General features: G+C 40.4%; 1 protein-coding gene across 7 annotated transcripts; it reads right to left on the reverse strand.

Annotated features, from left to right (window-relative positions):
- Positions 1-11,326: 11,326 nt before the first annotated feature.
- LOC117634615 (protein NRT1/ PTR FAMILY 5.10-like) lies at positions 11,327-18,511 on the reverse strand. Of its 7 annotated transcripts, none has more exons than XM_034368794.1 (6): positions 18,485-18,511; positions 15,840-15,987; positions 15,555-15,757; positions 15,238-15,455; positions 12,821-13,365; positions 11,327-12,278 (listed from the first exon to the last, which is right to left on the reverse strand). In XM_034368794.1, the coding sequence occupies exons 3-6, from the start codon at positions 15,691-15,693 to the stop codon at positions 11,462-11,464; spliced, it is 1,719 nt and encodes a 572-aa protein (XP_034224685.1). In that variant the 5' UTR covers positions 15,694-15,757; positions 15,840-15,987; positions 18,485-18,511; the 3' UTR covers positions 11,327-11,461. The 7 variants fall into 7 exon arrangements, with proteins under 7 accessions (XP_034224685.1, XP_034224681.1, XP_034224682.1 ...); XM_034368790.1 differs by lacking the exons at positions 15,840-15,987; positions 18,485-18,511 and adding exons at positions 16,151-16,168; positions 16,201-16,523; XM_034368791.1 differs by lacking the exon at positions 18,485-18,511 and adding an exon at positions 16,151-16,523.
- Positions 18,512-20,547: the final 2,036 nt, after the last annotated feature.

Consider the following 20,547-nt stretch of genomic DNA (forward strand, 5'->3'; position numbering starts at 1 on the left):
GGGTGATTGATGACACGATGGTACATGCATTATTTCGGGTGGTTAATATGATTCATCTCTTCAGGGCGTTTGCACTCAGGTAACTCAATCACCTTCTTCTCAAGTAAGTCTTCCAGCATGCCTTCTACGTCAGAGTCTGGAAAAGGATACTTCTTCTCCTTCATTTCTTTTAGGGTGTGTCGTCGTGGTTCTTGATCTTGAGTCGACTCGGCCTTCCTCGCATCTTTCTTGCCTCGAGTGGAAATCTTCATTGGAGTAGCACTGATCGTCATTGACTCCAAGATGCGTGTCCTCAAAGAGTCTGCCCCATTTCTCGACGACTTGTCATTTCGATGATCACTCACCATTTCCTTTCTTCCATCGTGATTAGCGATACTTAGCTCTATATCATGCGCACGAGTGGTCAATTCTTCAAAGGTACGGGGTTTGATCCCTTGAAGAATGTAGAGCAGACCCCAATGCATACCTTGAATGCACATCTCTACAGCCGATAACTCTGAGACTCGATCTTTGCAGTCGAGGCTTAATGAACGCCAACGATTGATGTAGTCAACAACAGGTTCGTCTTTTCGCTGCTTTGTGCTAGTGAGCTCTAGCATGCTAACTGAGCGACGAGTGCTATAGAAGCGGTTGAGGAATTCTCTCTCCATTTGTTCCCAGCTGTCAATTGACTCAGGTTCCAAGTCAATGTACCAGTTGAATGCAGTGCCTCGGAGTGATCGGACAAATTGCTTCACGAGATAATCGTCGTTAGTGCCAGCGTGTTGCACATCTCGATGAAGTGGGCAACATGTTGTTTAGGGTTACCTTTTCCATCAAACTGCATGAACTTTGGAGGTTGATAGCCCGTTGGCATTCGAAGGTTGTCTAACCTTTTGGTGTAAGGCTTGGAATAGATAAATGTATCTTGAGAAGGCCCACCATATTGAGCCCTGATGGTGTTCGTGATCATGTCCTGAAGTTGTTGGATAGATAAAGAACCCACCGAGGCTGTGTTGCCTTTTCCGTGCGACTTATCACCCGACTCTGTTTCATGACCCAATCCTTTCTCGCTGGATTCAGCTTCATGATGTGATTCTTTCTTATGCACGTCTTGACTAGGCTCCTTATCTTGATGTGTCTCCCACTTGTTAATGAGAGAAGCAATCTGCACATCCTTCTCCTCGACCATCTTAGTCAGTTTGGTGACCGCTTCGCTCATATGGGCCAGCTGTTCTTCAATAGACATAGCTCCCGTCACCATGACCTGCATAGCCATAGAATAAGACTCACCTACGGATGCCGAGGTAAGCTTCTTCTGTTGATCGTCAGGCGGGGATCCATGGTATGAGCCTGTGCTCGAGTCAGCGTCTGAAACAAGCGAGAGTGAGCGTTCTCTCGAATTTTTCGAACCCGAAAAACTCCTCCCTTCACTCCGAGAGTTTCTCTCATCCGCCCGAGAGGTATTCTTCTTTTGCCCCAATGAGGCCAAATTGATAACCGGTTCGCGCCTTCGGTGAACATCTTTCGCCTTGGCTTGAGTCGGTATGGAAGTAACATGTTGAGTTGCGGATATCGCCTTGGCCTTGCTCCGGGTGACGACCCCAGCAGAATCTCCGCTTGAGAAGGAGGCGCTCACGCTTTTGCCTCTCGTCGCGGGAACGGATTGAATCTTCTTGGAAGCCATCGTTTTTGGTGTGTTGATTGATTTTGGAACTGGAGAAAGAGATGAGAGGCAGAGATGGTCCCACCGGGCGTGCCAAATTTGTAAACACGAATTTCCTGCGACAAATGAGACAAGAACACGTGTACAAAATAATATTGTATTTATGAAATTTAGGGTTACAATCTCTGTATTGAATCCTCTGATTCGATCTCCAAAGTGTTTAAAGAAAATTTGTGTTTGATACAAGGGTCGTAGAGACTTGATCTTGATCAAACGGGTAGCACGAAGCTTGTTTGGTGTTTGGGATTTTTATGGTGAAGGAACCGGCACGTATTTGTTGTGCTTGGTGGCTCTTCCAAGGTAGGGTGAAGAATGCAGAGAGTTTTCTGTTTCTTCTGAGTGCTAGGTTTTTTTCTCCGACCTTTCTGACCTCTTCTTTCGTCTTGAGGCCTCCTATTTATAGGCTTTTGTCGGATGCTTGACCTAAATAACTTTCCTTGATTTGTGGGATTTGATTTGATTTAAATCAATTCCCATAATCTGGCAATTTAACCAGATTATCTTCAATTGATTAACCTGATTAATATTTGATTTAAATCAAAGTCAATCACAGAAGATTCTTTCCTTTAATTTTGTCTTCATCTTGAACCGTTTGATGCACTCCGTCGGATGTCGCCATTTGTCATTTTTGACAACTAAACCGATTTTGATGAGTCACACGCCACATGGGCGAATTACGGGGCCCACGATTTAATCCACCGAACCCTAATTATTTTATTGTCAATGGAATTTATTACACCAAAATTTCTTTGTCTACAATGGTTTTGGCGATTTTTGCAATTGAAGTCTATGTTTCCTGTTGTTTTTTTTTTTTTTCATCCAAAGAGGGAAATTGTAGGTGTCATTTATAGTCTCTACATTACCTATTTTCTGGCATCCACTTGGGAATTCACTTATCACTTATCACTTGGGAATTCACTCTGCTCCTTAATTATTTCAGGAAATTCTTTATATGAATATGCACACATGGAAGCTATGCTGGAGGTGCTTTATATGGTGATCCATAATGTCGGTGGCTGTGGCTAATTGCCTTACATGGCATATGAACTGTTTCCATTTTGTAGACATGGCAGATCAATTGTCCTCAATTTGGAGCAGGAATATGCATCAATTTTAAATTTGTCAAACCAAATTTGGTAGTACGTGTAATGAATACCAGTAGGGATGTATTTGTCATTCGGTTTTCAAATTGGGTTTTTGTTTTCGAGTTGCTGTCGTGGTTATCATTCTTATTCTGTACATTGTGAAGTTGAACTATTTCGTACAGCTCGATATATAAACATACTTGCTCTTTATGGAGGTATAATAGTTTACTTGTTTGAAACATTGTGTTTGTTTTTATTGAATTATGCTCATTTTGGTATCCATTTTTTACATTTGGTCTATGTAGTTTTCTTCATTTTTTTGTGTTGAATCCAATCATATACAGAACACAAAATTTGCATAATCGGTTGAAAAGTTAAAGGTCAAAAAATGGACATATGTCAAAACTGAAAAAACAGAGGAAGTGCATAATTCGTTTCTTCCTAAAACGTGATAAACTAGTACTACCATGGTGATACAGTGGGGATACAGTGGCAACAAAAAAGTGCTAGAAATTGTTGTTTGTGTTTATTTTGGGTTACTTGTTTTGTTTCATTTTTTTTTTTTTAAACTCATTACTAGTTTATAATTGGATGATTAGGAGATTAATTTGTGTCAATTATTAATACAACAATTACATATATGAAGAATAATACGAACAACATATCATATCACCAAACATAATCACACCACCAAATTTAATCATGCTTTTCTCCAACTCATCACCAAGCATTTGCATATTTATTCATACCAGCCTTTTTTTGTCAAAAAAATTTTGTAAAAAATTTGACATCATCATCGTCCTTAATCTTTATGTGCTTCCACTTATTCGCGGCCACCAAAACTGCTAACTTTAAGCAAACCTTGTCTTTCCTGTTGTTTGTATTACCAATCTGATGCACACGATCCAACAGTTCAGAAAATTTGATGGTCCGTGGAACTATTAAGCTTTTTGAGTCACCTCCTTGGTATTTGCACATCTTCTTTGAGGTTATCCATTTTCCATTGTAGCGAACCAGAATAACAATTGTCTCCATTTCTGACAATGACAAAACAACATTTCATTAACACAATACAACCACAATAACCAGGCAATACAATCGCAATATAATAGTAATATAACAGCAATATAACAGCAACATAATAGTAATACAACAGCAAAATAACAGGAACACAACAGCAATACAACACTAACATAGCAGTGAACAAGGATTCATCACAATCACACTATACAAATCTACTACATCAAATGGAAAATCTGAAGTTTCAAGATTCACATATCCAGAGCAATCTAAATGCAATTGTTAAAAACCAAAATTGATGAGCATGAAGATTCAAAAAACCTAACCGAAAGCAATTAAAGCCAAAACCAATTTAATAGAAACCCAAGCAATCAAAATAAAACCAATTTCATAGAATCCCGAAGATATTAAGAAAATAACCATCAACACTACCTATTCGAGGTTGGCGATCTAGTAGAGCTTCAAGGTTGCAAGCAGCTATTCAGAAGACATACCTAAAAGATAGGGTTGAGGGAGGGTTTCGCGATTCAGAAGAGAGAGTGAGAGAGCAAATAGGGAGACCCACAGAGACACAGAGAGAGAGAGATAGAGAGAGAGAGAGAGAGAGAGAGAGAGAGAGAGGAAGTGAAAAAAGAGAGAGTGAATAGGGAGCTAAGCAAGCTGAGAGAGAAAATTTTCAAGAAATGTGATATGCGTGCAATAAGTGGACAATAAATATATATTTGTAGGTGATAGTTGCAAAAAAATTAGGGAGGGGTGGTATTTTCAGTTAAAATTATAAAATGAGTGTCATTTTGAGTATTTCCCTATTTCTTTCCCCAAAAGCATAGGCCGTTGAAGTTAGGAGGACCAAATGTTTTTGGGTCAACCTACTCCTTTCCCCAAAAGCATAGGTTGGGGTGAGATCTTAGTTGGGTGTTTGCATAGCTTAGAAACAAGCAAAAGAAAATACAAAAATAATCAGATGTTTGGATTAAGCCATAAGTGGTGGAAGGAGGAGGGGTCAATTGGCAAATGGGAAAGAGAGAAAGAGAGGGGTCTATGGGGGAATAGGGGAGAAGAAATGGGAGGAAGGGGGGCGCTCGGTTTGGGTCTGAGGATTTTTTTCTCTTTTTCTTCAATTTTTTCTAATTCTGTATTAATTTTAACCCCATTTTTGGTTTTAAATTATGTAAAGTCATATTTACCTTAAAATTTGGTTGAATATCACAGGAAATTAGACGGTGGGACCAATTTGCCAAATAATAAAGAGTTGGTGGATCATTTGAGCAAATAATTTAGTTGAGGGACCTTCACTCTTCAGTCGTCCTCAATCTACCCCTCTCTCAATTTTAGCTCCTGTGCATGCATTGCGGATCAGGTCCTCTTTCTCTTGCTAGTTGAACTGGTTTTCTGTGATTTTGTATGATGAGAACTTTTATGGCTAGGGTTTGTTGTATGACAGGACCCGCCCCGGAATTTCCCCGGAGAACAGAGCGGACCCCGTCTTTGTTCCGACATCACCCCTATGCCGGGCCCACTTACTAAAAACCGAGACTCTTTACCAAAATTTTGGCAGTCCCCCCTGTAAATTGAACAAACCCAACAGAATTCAACCTGCATAAAAATACAAAATAATCCCAACCAGCAGCATGCTTTAAAGCGAATAAACAGTTTACAACAAAATGGCCTCCGGCCTCACAAATCAAACCCTAACATGGGCGATAACAGAGCATGTCTAAGAACTTCAATTTCAACAAAACAGAGTTCAAAGGGAATAACATGAAGAAAGAGTCCTACGAAGGCTCAAGGCTCGGAAGCGCACGATCCGGCTCTGCTGCGGAGCTCAGTCAACTACTGGCTGGGGGCGCAAAACAGAAAATTGTGAGTGGACAAAAATAAATTCAGTTCAGTGTAAACCAACGTAATATAACCCCCACCGTTTAGAAAACCATGCAAGAAATCCCATGCATCTCAAAACCTTCATACTCAAGTATGTATATATATAAATATATATATATATATATCAAAACAAATCAATACCAGATGCCAAGTCCAAAATCCATAAAGAACGCTTTACAAAACCCACCATCCAAAACTTATAAATCCCACAACTAAACTCTCGAAAGCATACCCATTGGCACGACAGGCAAGGAAGTATCCCCACCGAAAAACAAGAATGAATGAATTATATATATATATATAAATATATAATATAAGAGATATATATATATAATATAAATATGACCATCACCTAGTTGTACCGGGGAAACAATCCAACCGGGGGATTGTTTGACTAGTCACCCTGGCAGAGTCCTCATGAAGAGTCCTCAATCCACCATGTGACTAGGGAACGAGCCGTCCAACTGGGGGACCAACTCTCAGCCAGCACGTACCGTCGATAACCTCAAAACCCGTACGTCTGTGATCAGTCCTACGCGCGCAGACTACCCAATCAAGGGTCTACAGCAACATCCCGTCAAGGATGCCCCGGGTTCCGACAATTCCAAGTATCTCAAGTCTCCGTATCCAAGTTCCAAATCCGGGGAGGTACATAGGGTAGTGCTTATAGCACTCCAAACTGACATTCTATACTCACCACTTTCCACAATCTCATCTCAACAACCCAAGTACCTCACACATAGCCAAATATATATAGAAATCCTCAAAATCCATATATTCATACTCAAGATACTCAAATATGTCAAAACCCAAAATATATTTTCAATGCCTCATAAAAATATCACTTTCAACAATTTCATAAATAATATATCCAAAATACCATTTAAAACATCATGCATAATATTTCCCAAAATCCATATAAAATATACTTTCAAAACCCAACTATGCCAAAGCGCTATACAAACATCAAATTCAACCCATGAATATAATATATTCAATAAATCATTAAAAACGTTAAGCATAAATCTTTCATCCATAAAACCATACATAAGATTTGAAAACAAAGTCCACTCACAAGTAGTCCCACGCTGCTTGACCCTGAGAGGGTCCCGCCTACTGCGTACGCGTGGTCGGAGTACCTAATTTAGAATACGTATACGAGATTAATACGAAGTGTTTCAAACGAGTACTTTGAATTAAATATCCTAATTTCCCAGGTTTCTAGTAAGTGTACTAGGAATGAGACGTTCTAAGGTCCAACTACCCAATTTAGACGATGGAACAGCTTTGGGAGACACTCGGTCAACCGACGATCAAACTTCCCAATTCGGGTCAACCGGGCCTACGGGACCCACGACCTCCGTTTTACAATCCGAAAGTTCCTAAAGGTTTCACAAGGTCTAAGATACCCGTCTCGCAAGTTTGGTCCGAAACGGACGGTTAGATCGCTTACAATCGGACGATTGGACGGTTATTATAAAACATAAATTTTAAGTTATCGAATCGGAACATCCGGGGCTCTGATTCACGATCCGCGAAGTCCTACACGATCCTAGGAATACCCAGAACGACATATTTTACTTTGGAAACTATCCAAACATCAGAACCGTTCGATAGTCAAACAATGTCCGAATAGAGATCCGCAAAATCCTACGCACTCGTGACAACGAGGAGATCGCATTGGGACAATAATGCACGTTTGCTACAGTGCCCACGCAGCACGTGGGTGTCCAAAGCGATAACCCTTCGTCAGAAAAACTCAACACCTCGGCTCAAGACTCCTACCCTAGGTACAACACCCTATTTGGAGTCACTTTTGTTCTTGGGCCTACCCCAAAAAGTGACTGGAAGTGGCTGGAATCGGAAATCCAAAACTAGCCGAATCCTAAGTTGAAATTCAATTGACCTAACCTCAAAATGAACGAAATCCTATCCAACCATCAGCTAGGACATGGAAAATAGGTAGAAAACCATACCTTACTCGTCAAATTTGGTGGAGAAATGAGAGATAACGAGAGGCCGAAAGTTTGTTGAAAAACTGTCCAAACAGCTTTTTGTTTCATGGCTGTTTTCGGCGACCACGACGGCGGATCGAGGCTGGGACCGGTCTGGAATCGAAGAGGGAAGTGAGGCGGTTCTAACGGGACCAGTGCCTCCCCAAGTGGCGGTGTGTGGTGGCGGTGGCGACGGTGGGAAGTTGCTGCCATCGCAAGCCAAAAAAATAAAAGGGAGGGGGGGTTCTGGTTCGCAGGGGAGAGAGAGAGAGAGAGAGAGAGATCAGATATTTTTAAACCCAAATTTCAAAATATTTACGGTTTTGCCATTGTCGATGTTTTGATCATAACTTCTTCGTTACAACTCCGATTTAAGCCTACCGCGTGTCTACGAATTCGTCTCAGTACCACCTACCCAAAAATACCAGTCACTGCCCCAAACACTTTTCGGGCAAGAAAATGACCAATTTAACCCTACCTTAAGGGTAAATTCGTAAATTCACTTAAATAATTTAAAATATGTATTAAATTTGGAGTCGGGGTGTTACATTGTATGTGTTTGCTATGATCTCCCTCGCTTTTAGTGGCGGTCACCAACTCTTCCTCTCTTTTTGCATCTCGTCTGGCTGGTTTTGGTTTGTGATCGTTTAGCTCGAAACTTTGGGGTATGATGGCTAGGGTTGCGACTTTCCCTCCCCTAGAGTCACCACCTCGAGTTTGGTTTCCATCAGTGACGTCTGCACGCGGGTCTCTTCTTTGCCATTGTGGGTGTTATCATGGTCTTATTATTCTAGCTGTCATGTCTACTCCAAATCGCGATTGGGATGTGGCAGTTGAAAATATTGAGCAATCATTTGGGAGTCGCTTGGTTCTTATATAAAGAGAACATGTTGGGGTGGTTATTGGTTTTTCGGTTGTCTCTGATAGTTTTATTGGGTATACCTTTTCGCATATATGGAAAGGTAAGAAGGATGTCTTAATCAAGGAAATAGATTCTAACAGGTTTTGTGTGTTCTTCGTTAGTGCTCGAGATCATAAAAGGGTCCTTGACATGGAACCCTGGGTGTATTAGTGTTCCTTGATTTTGCTGGCAGAAATCCTAGATGATGGTAGTATGCATTCTATGCCTTTGGCGCACGGAACCATTTGGGTACAGTTACATAGTGTGCGTGGCTTTTGTATGACGGTAGCCTTTGCTTAGGACATTGGTGCCATATTAGGGGATATGTTCTTTGGGTAGATAACCGAGATGGTTCTGATTGTGTGGTCACTTTATTCGCATCCGTGTGCGATTTGATGTCACCCTTCTCCTCATTCATCGAACCCAGGTCACTTTTACGGAGGTTGGGGAAAATTGGTGGAGTTCAAATACGAGTGCCTTCTTGAATATTGCTTTGCGTGGGGGAGAATTGGCCATTCTACTCAAGTGTGTATCAAGAAATATGAAACCACCCATAGGCCTCTCAATTCGGGTTTACGTGCTCAGATTACCTATGTTTTTTATGTCTTGGAAGGTGATACAAACTTATGGGGCAAAAACCTATTTGCACTATGGCATGCCGCTCCTCGACTCTTTCCCTTCCTTACACAGGTAATAGTAACTCTCCACGCCATGAGCGTTTTTGGAACAAGGATGGGTCGGGTGATCGGGGTAGTCCTGGTAATCGATCTTGGCGATCTAGTTCCCCTGATAGGAATGAGGATTATGTCTCCTCTCCCACTTTAACACACTGTCACCAAGTATTGGAGGCTATAGAGTCTTTACGTAGACAGACTGGACTATCTGAATACGGAGTTCATTACCCACCACCACCTCCACTGATCCTGTATGCGTCAGAGGATCCCTCCCCATGGATATTCCCCAAATAGAGGTCAATTTACAAGAACCCCTTGCAACTTTGGGTGCTCTTTCTGTCTTACAAGTGGAAGGCATGACTTTTAGACCCTTGGCTACTTCCAGGGATATTATGGGCCCAGCTCTATCTGACCTTCTTGATCTCATGCCCATTATCCAGCTTGCTGAGGGTCTACATAAGAAGAAGGGTCGTTGTACACCCAAAAAAGGGGAGGTGGGTTCAAGAAGTGTGCCCGTCAAAAATAGTGTGAAGCGTAAGACTCCTGAGGATGTGGCTATAGGTAGTGATGTAATAGTTCGTGGTATGGATTCAAACTGTAGTAAAAGATTTTGTAGTGGCGCATGTTCTGATAAGGCCAAGGAGACCGGTATTGTGGTGTCTCCTGGGGGCCCACCTTAGTGCACATATGGAGTATTCTTGGGCTTGGCATCCGACGAATGCTCTATTACCTGAAGCCTTTCTTCTTCGAGTTAAGTGGACGAAGCTGGGTTTTGTTTTGTGTGGTGCCCCTCTCTGTCTTCTGCCTCTTTGCATGCTTCTCAAATTTTGTGTTGCCCCACAGACTATGGTTCTTTCATAGGAGTTTTCCTTTGACAGTGTTAGGATGCGGTGATGTGCTCTCTATGGGGTTTTTCTTCGCTCGATCTCATGTTTTGTTTGTCGTTTTGTTTCTCCTTCTTTTGTGTTTACCCTTTGTAGATTTTCTCCTCTCTGCGTCATCCGAAGAACTATGGTTGGCCATAGTTGTTTTTCTTTGTCAGCCTCTGGGTTGAGTTGGTGTGCTTCTATTGGGTTCCTCTTTACTGTCGTCTTCGTGATTTTTGGTGTGTTCTTTTGTGTCTCTGACCCTTGGTGTGCTATGTAGTCCTTGTGTTGTACAAAGGACTATGGGTTCTCATAGAAGGTTTCTTTTGACAATTGGGATGCATTGTGCTTCTTTCTTGTGGGTCAACTGTGTTGGTGCCTAGTAGGGTTTTTTCTCCTTTTCTGATTTTTGTAGCAATCCAAAATGGCCTCAGTTGGACTCTTGTGTTAGTCCATGGCATATGTGGTATTCTTTCTTACCATATGGTTTGTCCCGTGTAGTTTTCCTAAGAATGTTTTAATGAGGCCACTATATTCATGCCGATATTTGTATGCCTTTTATGGTTATGAATAATATATATATATATATATATATATATATGAGACGCAAAAAGACAAACAAAATCAAATCTAAAATCCTAATGAAAGCCCCAAACTGACCTAATCTCCAACGCGAAGAAAGATTGGGGCTTTCCGCTATTTCATCATCATCATGAGCTTTTTTATTTAATTGATTTCGTCCAAAGCCCTAACAACCATCCTATCCTTCTCAATTGAGGACTGATTGTGCGAGAGAAGGAGAAAAAAGGAGAGAGATAATTGGGCTGAGGGTGAAAGCGCAATGAGATTGACGGAATTAACCAATTGGACTTGATTTGCTAACGACGCGAACTGTGATAATGAAATTGGAAAAATTCACATTTCAGTGACCAAATTTAAATTATAGCCTAACCCCAGCAACCAAAAATGTAATTAAACCTTATTGTACCAAACTCTTCATATCCAATTCTAGACAATGGGGTTTTGCAGCAGTGCTTGAGCGGCAACTTTCTCCCCCCTCCCTCAAAATTGTCAACCGGGTTCGAGCCATATGAGATGATCTTTCAAAAAACCCACCCCATGTATATATTACACCCGCTCCCCTTCCCAGCGTTTGACCAAAAAAACAAAAAACAAAAAACAAAAAACAAAAAAACTAGAGAACGTAACTGCCAGGTAGCTGCAATCATACAAATTCACTTTTTAGATTTACAACAAAGTGATGGATAGAGTCCTATTTAAATCATAATGCTCCTTTGCATTTCTCTATGAAATGCAACTGAGCAAGGCACGTATTTATACTGTACCTGCCCTATTATAAATGTAAGATTTTGCAAAATACAAGTAGATAGCCAATTCTACTACACTGATTCCACCAAGTAGCCAATAGAAGTAATCCAGATGTGCACGGTTGAGATTAGTGGAAAACCAGCTAGTTTCACCTGCCCAAGTGGTTGCGTCATCAATGGCGGAGATAAGAAAGCTGCTCAGAAAGCTTCCCACACCAAAAATACTGAGGTAGAGGGCAAGTCCGATACTCTTTAATTCATTTGGCACCTGATCATAAAAAAACTCTTGCAGACCAACCATCGTGAAAACATCGGCCAATCCGGCCAACAAGTACTGAGGAACCAACCACCAAATACTCATTGGAACTGTGGCACTTGGCATATCAAGCAGACCATAATCTTTGGCAGTTTTGAGCCTTTTCATCTCAACTAGAGCTGCAACTACCATGGAAATAATAGATATAAACATACCAATCCCAATTCTTTGCAGCATTGTAATTCCAGAAGGTTTCCTGGTGAAAACTCTAGCTATTGGAACAAAAATGCGATCATAAATGGGAACGAAGATGACAATGGTAATGCTGATGAAAGTCTGAAGTGAAGCGGCTGGTATATCAAGGCCCGGTGCAATTGTTCTGTCCATGGTGGCACCTTGCTTAGTGAAGAAAGTTGAATACTGTGCAAACACAACCGCATATGCCAAGCATGTAACCCATATTGGAAAAAGCCTAAGAACAGATTTTGCTTCTTCAACCTCAGCGACAGTACACACCTTTCTGCTTTCCTTCAAATCATCCGGTGCAAGCAATGCTTTGTTCAGGAACCTGCCAGTAAATAATATCATAGGAGTTTCTTTAGTTGAAATCACTGTGCAAGTGAAAGTTGGAGACATACTTAACAGTTCCATTCTACGGTGAAACTCCTAAAAATGTAATAATTCATCCTCCTTAACCACCTAAGAATATAATAAATGCATCACAGGTATGAAAATTCCATCAATGAGACAACTATCATTTTATTAAATTCTAAGATGTTCTTAGTACATAAGAAAGAAAAGTGCTGCATGAAAATGCCACTCAACTAAATTGACCTAAATTTCAACTAATTAAGGTTATTGAGTTAAAATGATAACAGGAAAGATGATAACATGAAATATAATGGAATTTTGTCAAATGCCATAAAATATAATGGACATGTTTCCAACACTAATATTTGTCTTTCATCAATTGCTTTTAAGTACAGATTACTGAGAGGGTCATGAAAGAAATACTGGGTTTTGATATATATCAAACTTCCGTATTCAATCTTGTTGCTACTTTCTCCCTACTCTTTAATCTAAAAATATGCAGACAATTAACTCTCTTACTTGAATTGTTCAGAACTTTCGTGAGGCAAGGTTCCGCGGGATTCCTCTTCAGAAGTTATTGCTGAAGGAGTAGTTCGCCAGTTCCTTAATGCAGCGACAAACACCCTTCCAATTCTTACAAATGGGCTTTCCTCATCCCCTTTGATACTACACCGGTAAGTTCTAGTTCCGAGCAAGAAAATAAACAGGGCAAGGACCATCGCAATACAAGGAATTCCAAAACCCAGACCCCAACTCAGGTTGTCCTGTATGTAGATCAATAGTATAAGTGTAAATGTGGTACCGAAACATAAGCTAAAATACCACCAATTAAAGAATGAGCTTTTGGCTTTGCACTCCTCTGGATCTGACGCATCAAATTGATCAGCTCCGAAAGCCTGAACGCAAGGCTTGTGTCCACCTTGCGCAACAGCTACCAGATACAGAGAGAAGAAGAAGAACAATACTTGAAACTGAGAAGAACATGATGTGGATTGATTGAAATTTTGGCAGTCAGAACCAGTGAGAGAAGGAAGCACGGCTGACAGGGTCAACAAGCCAAGTCCCTGTTTCAAGAATGATAGCATTCAGACATAGCAAGAAGTACAAAATAATACTCAAACATGAATTCATAGTTACTCCTGAAGAATAAATAATCATTTTTCAGTAACCTCATTCATCATAAGAACATAATCTGAAGACTTTCAAACCAGGGATAAAGTGGGCCGGTTTTGAAAAAGGATCCACCGTGACAAAATAGGATCATTACTTCACGTTGCGCTGCGAATTAAAGCGATCCTCAGTTATGATAATCGATTTATCCTCCAAAACCTCTGAACAAATCCCATAGTTATCCAAAGGCAATCAGGCTTTGGATTGCCTGAAGAAAGTTCTATTCCAATTCAATAATATTTCATTTTATTGTTTTCATTCAATGCTTTATGGTTGGCAAGCTTAAGTCCTTTATTCTCCAAGGCATAACAAGAACCCAGAAGTTTGTTCCCTACTTCCTGTATTTTATAGAATACACAAAGTTACTCCAAGAATTTATAAGAGGAGGACACACAGGCATGCAGTCCTATTATTTATTTAAATAATAAAATAATAAAAAATTAAAAAATGGGGGGCTATTGCCATGTATCCTACTTACCCCTATAGAAAATTACTATAAAAGTCTTTAAAAAAAACTAAGATTAAACAAAGATGAACAGAAAATCTTGTAGCTGCCATAACCATGAGGCCCGGGGCCAACGAGGGTGCTGCAATCCAAGGGTTTAGAGCCCCAACTGGGGACTCTGCTATATTTCGATTTCATACTCATCTACTCACTAGTTTTTGTTGGTGGATTCAATGTCAGCTTATTAGAGTTCAATTATATTATGCCATCATACTTTGTCCTCATTTATTTGGACCTTTCCGATTTATGTATGGAAATCGAACTCTTTTATTGAAAGAAAGAAAGGAATTACAATTTTTTGAAGAAGGATTATTTTAGAGAAAAAAACACGCCGCCGGGGGGGAGAAGAGGGGGGGAACAATACACATGATAGATGACAATTTGTTTTTTTGGTCGAAGATAGATGACATTATTTGACAAATACATGTTTTGGTAGTTTGGGGAGAGTCTGAGAAAAATACAAAGTAGGTTTTTAAGACATGAGCGGCCTATTAAAAACAAAAACAATTGAGAACAGATAACAATAGATGGAATTATGTTGAAATAAACTACATGCCAATGAAAATTGTTAAGCAAAAAATGACTATTTTTTAACTTTTTGCATGGAGGAATAACATTGTACTCTGTTTTGCATGGAGAGAGATGGACTGGAGTTGAGATGGAGTTTAGATAAGGGTATAATGGTTTTTAACTTTTATTTTAGGCAAAATGGTTTAATTAGGGTAAGATGAGAGGAAATGAAAAGGAAATAAGTATATATGTGGTGAAAAATATAATATTAATATTTTCTGGAATATGGTTGGTGAAAAAATAATAGGAATGGACAAACATTAACATACTGCCAACCAATCTACTCAAAAAAGATCAAAGCATGCATCATGAGAAGTTATAAAAAAATAAAAAAGAAGGAGAGAGAATGTGATTCATTTAAATAATGGAAAATATGTTAATTACCATGAGGCACTTTAGTTTTAAAACAATTCCCAAAAATAATAATAATATAATTCAACCGTGTTTTTCTCCACTATTTCCTTTTCCTCTCATTTCTCGAGCAAAATGACATTTTTTTTTTTTAAGGGTAATTATCAGAATTGTTTTATACGATAAGGGCAAGATTGACATTTTATCATGTTCTATTAAATACATTTTATCACCTTGAAATAAGAAAATAAAGACTACCGTTCAGCTCATGGATGAAACCAATTTTGTCACGTGCGTGTAATGTAGAGAGAGAGAGAGAGAGAGAGGAACGGACGCGTACCAAAATATAGAGCAGAGATGCAAACACAATAGTGCGGTAGCGTCCAAGAAAAGAATCGGCCACAAAGGCTCCCAACAAAGGAAGCAACGACGCCGTTCCGGACCAAATGTTGACATTCTCAGCCGCCGTGGCCGTGGACTGCCCCAAAGGCCCCGTCAGAAAGGTGATGAGGTTGCAGCTGATTCCATAGTATGCGAACCTCTCGGCAACCTCCACCCCTGCAAAATTGAAATCAAAATTCACTATAAAAATTAATTTAATTATGCTTGAAAAAAGAAATATTTAATGACTGCATCGATGATCCAGTGCGGGCGTACCTATTATAAACCACGCGGAACGCCAGCCGCCTGATCTGGATCTGTGTACGGGGAGGCCTTTGTAGTCGACGGCACCCTCTACGACGTCATCTAGTAGTGGAGTTTGGACTCCCGCAGTCTCGTGGTGAGAAGTGGCCATCGGTTTCTTTGAGTTGTGGTGGAAATTTGGTGGAAATGTGGACTTGAACCAGAACTGTGTCCGTCTACAGCAGCATCAATCATACTCTATTTCTAGCCAAAATAAAATATATAAAAACAAAACAGAAAATTGAATACGATACATACTCCAGCCAGCAACCTTGTGATATTTTATTGCAAGTGGTTATATTATTATAAAAAAACACGTGTAACACTCTGAAGAGAGTATGATTTCTCTTAGGCGACTGTGAGCAGCAATCCGCACAAGAGGTGTGACATTTGGGTTATGCTAGAGCTTAATCAAATATAAAACAACAGGATTAGAAGCCAAACCCCCTAAAAATCAAAATTGAAGCAAAAACTGAACTAACCTATTTCTATGCTAGAGAAATAGCTTCGATTAGAACTCAAAATTATAAAAACAAAGTGAAAGGAATGAGAAGAGACAAGAGAGGCACCTGGTGGCAATGGGAGTGATGGGTTGCTGCTTCCTTTTCTATTCCTTATGTTTCTCCTTTGTGTAGGCTTTTGGGGGCGTGGTCTCCTGAACTGAGGTGCTGGTCAGATGCGTGCGACAGAGGAGAGAAGAGCTGGAGAGTTGGGTTCTTCCTATAGGTCAAGTGCACTCGGATTTTACTCTTTTCAAGATCTTGAGTTTTGCTTTGTTTGCTGTCAAAGATCTTGGGGTTGGGGTCACCTTGCGTGACTCTGGTGGTGGCTCAGTAACACAGGGTGTGGTTGCTTGCTGGATTGGGTGTGGGCTGTTCGTGACTGTTGGCTGGCTGGTAAAGAGGGGATGCAGGATTGTACCGGAATGCCCTTCAATAGATAACATAAGTTAAGAGTAAATTCAAATCGATTACCGTAGGGACATAAGTGATCTAATCGAAATTATAGGGACACTAATGGTAAAAGTGATTTAAAATTTTTAAAAAAAAACCAAAATTGACTTTTTGTCATGCATTTACTGAAAATTCTGCAATGCCTCAGCTATACTGGTAAAGCCAGCTATCCAACGGCTGAGTTTCCATATTAAAAAAGGATGGCTGAGATTCAATGACTTAGTAACTTGTTGAGGCATTTGTTATTCAACACATGAGTGGCATGTGAGGAAAGAGAAAGACAGGTTTGGAGGATGAAGAAGACGCGCAGAGAAAGGCAGGTTTGGAGGATGAAGAAGACGCGCACTCTCCTCTCTGGTTGCCCAAATCGAAAATCCTAAGAGCCCATCCAATCCTTAGCGCCTCCAGGAACTCTTCTCTTTGCTTGCCCAAATCCAATCCTTAGTGCCTCCACGAACTCTTCTCTCTGCTTGCCCATTGTCTCTGCTTGGCCATTGTCTCTGCTTGGCGAAGAACTCTTGTCTCTGCTTCGCCAGGAACTCTTCCTCTCACTTGCCCAAATCCATCCTAAGCGCGTCCAACTCTTGTCTGTGCTTGGGCAAAACGCATCTGCAAGAAGGTAATGCTCACCGAATTGAGGTCCTCAACTCTTCTCTCTACTTGCCCAAAACTCATATACATATACCGAATTGATGGTGGGTCCAACCTCCATGATGAAATGGTCACCAAATTGGAGGTATTTAATTAATTTAGTTTGTTCTGTTGGCATTGTCTGATATAGAATTTCAATTTCGCAGGGGAATGGATTTGTAATAACAACGAGGTTGTAAAGATTTCGAAGATCCTTGGCTGTTAACGACAACATTTGAGTTGGTGGCAAAAGGAAGTGTAAGGAGGAGGCTTTGAAAGTATGGAAACATCAAGTAAGATTTCAAAGAACCCTCTTTCTGGTTTAGGACTTGAATGTATTTTGGGTAATGAGTTGATGCAATTGCATGTTTTTGGTTACGAAACAGTTATACATGGTGCAATTATTGACCTGAGTATGTGCAATTGCATGAGATTATTCATTTGTGTTTTTTTTAAGAGAAAGTATGTGAACACATAGAGTATAATGTAATTTCAATTTGAAATTATGTTTCTCAAGCATGGAGGGGTCTGGTAAGATGGACAGGGGTGTAGAGACATCAAAGGGTGGTTGTAGTGATTCAGGGTATCTGGGTGGTTGTGAAAGGTCGAGTCACAGGGCACCGGCAACAGAGAGTGGGCATATGTCGGTCGAACATATGGTTAGTCAAAGTAGTGATGATAATGGTGTTGACATGATTGCACCGAGGAAAGAAGATGTTATGGGGAAAGAGTTTAGAACGATAGAATTAGCGGAAGAATATTATATGAGTTATGCAAAGGGCATTGGATTTAGTGTGAGAAAAGACAAATTGGTTCGAAATTTGGAAGGGAAAGTATGTAGGAGAGGGTGGTGTTGTTCTAAAGAAGGTTTGAGAAATGAGAAGTTTAATGATCGATCAGATATGATTCGACTACCAAAGCCAATTATAAGAGAGAATTGTTTTGCCCATTTTTGGGTGGGTTATGAGAAGAAACGTGATGTTTACGTCGTTACGAATTTTGAACCACATCACAATTATCAACTAGTTACTCCATTTGAATCGCCATATCTCCGATGTAACCGTGTCGTTCGAAATTCCGATTTAGCACAAGCTGTGGGAATGCGAAGAGCATTCCGATTTAGCACAAGAGGTGTTACATTTGGGTTATGCTAGAGCTTAATCAAATACAAAACAACAGGCTTATAAGCCAAACCCCCTAAAAATCAAAATTGAAACAAAAACTGAACTAACCTATTTCTATGCCAGAGAAATAGCTTAGATTAGAACTCAAAATTATAAAAAAAAAAGTGAAAGGAATGAGAAGAGACAAGAGAGGCACCTGGTGGCAATGGGAGTGATGGGTTGCTGCTTCCTTTTCTATTCCTTATGTTTCTCCTTTATGTAGGCTTTTGGGGGCATGGTCTCCTGAACTGAGGTGCTGGTCAGATGCGTGCGACAGAGGAGAGAAGAGCTGGAGAGTTGGGTTCTTCCTATTAGTCAAGTGCACTCGGATTTTACTCTTTTCAAGATCTTGAGTTTTGCTTTGTTTGCTGTCAAAGATCTTGGGGTTGGGGTCAACTTGGGTGACTGTGGTGGTGGTTCAGTAACACAGGGTGTGGTAGCTTGCTGGATTGGGTGTGGGCTGTTCATGACTGTTGGCTGGCTGGTAAAGAGGGGATGCAAGATTGTACCGAAATGCCCTTCAATAGATAACATAAGTAAAGAGTAATATCCAAATCGATAACCGTAGGGACATAAGTGATCTAATCGAAACTAGAGGGACACTAATGGTAAAAGTGATTTAAAATATTTAAAAAAAAGACCAAAATTGACTTTTTGTCATGCATTTACTGTCAATTCGATACTTTTTTTTTTTTTTTTGGGGGGTTGGAATCAAATTTTATTAAATAGAAGGCAAAAGCCGGTTACGACAAAGTGAACTCTATAAAGAAATTCGACGAACTGCAACACAAGAAGGCATAAAATCTACTACATTATAAAACTTAAGGAGGACATAAGGCCTAGAAAAGTAAAGTGCACACAAAAAGCAGTGAATAGGGAACAGGGAAATTTCACACCACCCATAACTAAATAGCAGCACAATCAACACAAGCCTACACCCACCGGAGATGAACCAGTAACCAATGCTCGAGACAGAAAATGGTGGCGGACAAGCCACCAAAGCTACAAAAAGCGCTACCATAATCCAAGCAATAAGTAACATAAGAACTTTAAAAGCAACCCCAATAGCATAAGAGTCACCAAGGAAAGGAGACCCTTGTGTGGTCGAGGCGCTGAAGACGGTGATGAAGGGAAGGTGCCGAGAAATAGCCACCAGTGGTAGGAGGAAAAAATGCATATCAAGCACTAGAGACTCTTCCAAGTAAAAACTAGAAGAGAATATTGATCAACACAACAAACGGGTTGAAAACAAAAGCAGCACAAAAGTCTAAAGAGAACCGCACAACACGCTTGGTCACCCCGTTTGCCACCAAATCACATATTTGAAGTAGTTTTCTAGCATGAATCAAATCTCAAATCTGTAAAAGAAACAAACGAAGCAACCAAAAATAAAAAATAAAAATGGCCGGCAACACAACAACGGAAACAATAAAGCAATTGCGGCGGTACAGGGGAAACCACCCAAGCCACAGAAACACAAAGGCAATCTGATAGGACCGTCACCCACACTACATCACCCTGCACTATCCATATCACTCTGCAAGATCATCGCATAACTTAGATTCTATTTCCCGAAAAGCTAGGAAACGGTTATCCTTTTCCCTCGGTATGACTGCCATGTGGCATCATCCAAATCATGTATAAAGTACCTGATATCTGGTACATAGGGGGTATGAATGAAAATATGACATTTCCTTAATTGTTTCCCCTGTATTTCCAATTCTGCATTTACGAACCTACCACAATCCCCAGGCAAAGTAGATCCAAAATAGGAGCAGAACAACGAAACCACCCACCCAACCACACACTCCCTGCAAAATAAGAGAAAATCCCAAAGTCACAGCAAAAGAAAAGGGTGAGGAAGAACTCGAGGAGGGAGGGAAAGAGAGGACGGGAAACAAAGGAAGGAAAGGAGAGAGGGTCTGGGAGAAAGGAGAGGGGAGGGGCAAGACAGAGGCAGGGGACAGGGGGAGGGAGGGGGGAGAGCAAAAGGAGGTCACCCACCTCCAAAGGGGGTTGGCTGCTAAGTCTCCAAGCCTTGGCTTTTCTTTCCCATTGAGAGAGAGTGGCTAGGTCAAAAAGAAGGATTGTAGTAAACTAGAAATGAAGATGGTTAGTTGGTTTGAAAAGGAACATGGGGTCAGTTTGATACATTGTGCCTTTATATTTGCTTCCTTTAAAATAAATAAATAAATAAATAAAAAAGGAAATAGGTAACCT

The sequence above is a fragment of the Prunus dulcis genome, chromosome 7, assembly GCF_902201215.1.
Source record: "Prunus dulcis chromosome 7, ALMONDv2, whole genome shotgun sequence".
Lineage (NCBI taxonomy): Eukaryota > Viridiplantae > Streptophyta > Magnoliopsida > Rosales > Rosaceae > Prunus > Prunus dulcis.

Bases quoted from the DNA above. Each gene is read 5' to 3' on its own strand.
- LOC117634615 (XM_034368794.1), bottom strand. From the start codon at position 15,693: ATGGCCACTTCTCACCACGAGACTGCGGGAGTCCAAACTCCACTACTA. The intron at 15,456-15,554 runs GTACGCCCGCAC...TCAATTTTGCAG, and splicing joins TTCCGCGTGGTTTATAATAG to GGGTGGAGGTTGCCGAGAGG. The intron at 13,366-15,237 runs GTACGCGTCCGT...TTCTTGAAACAG, and splicing joins CATCTCTGCTCTATATTTTG to GGACTTGGCTTGTTGACCCT.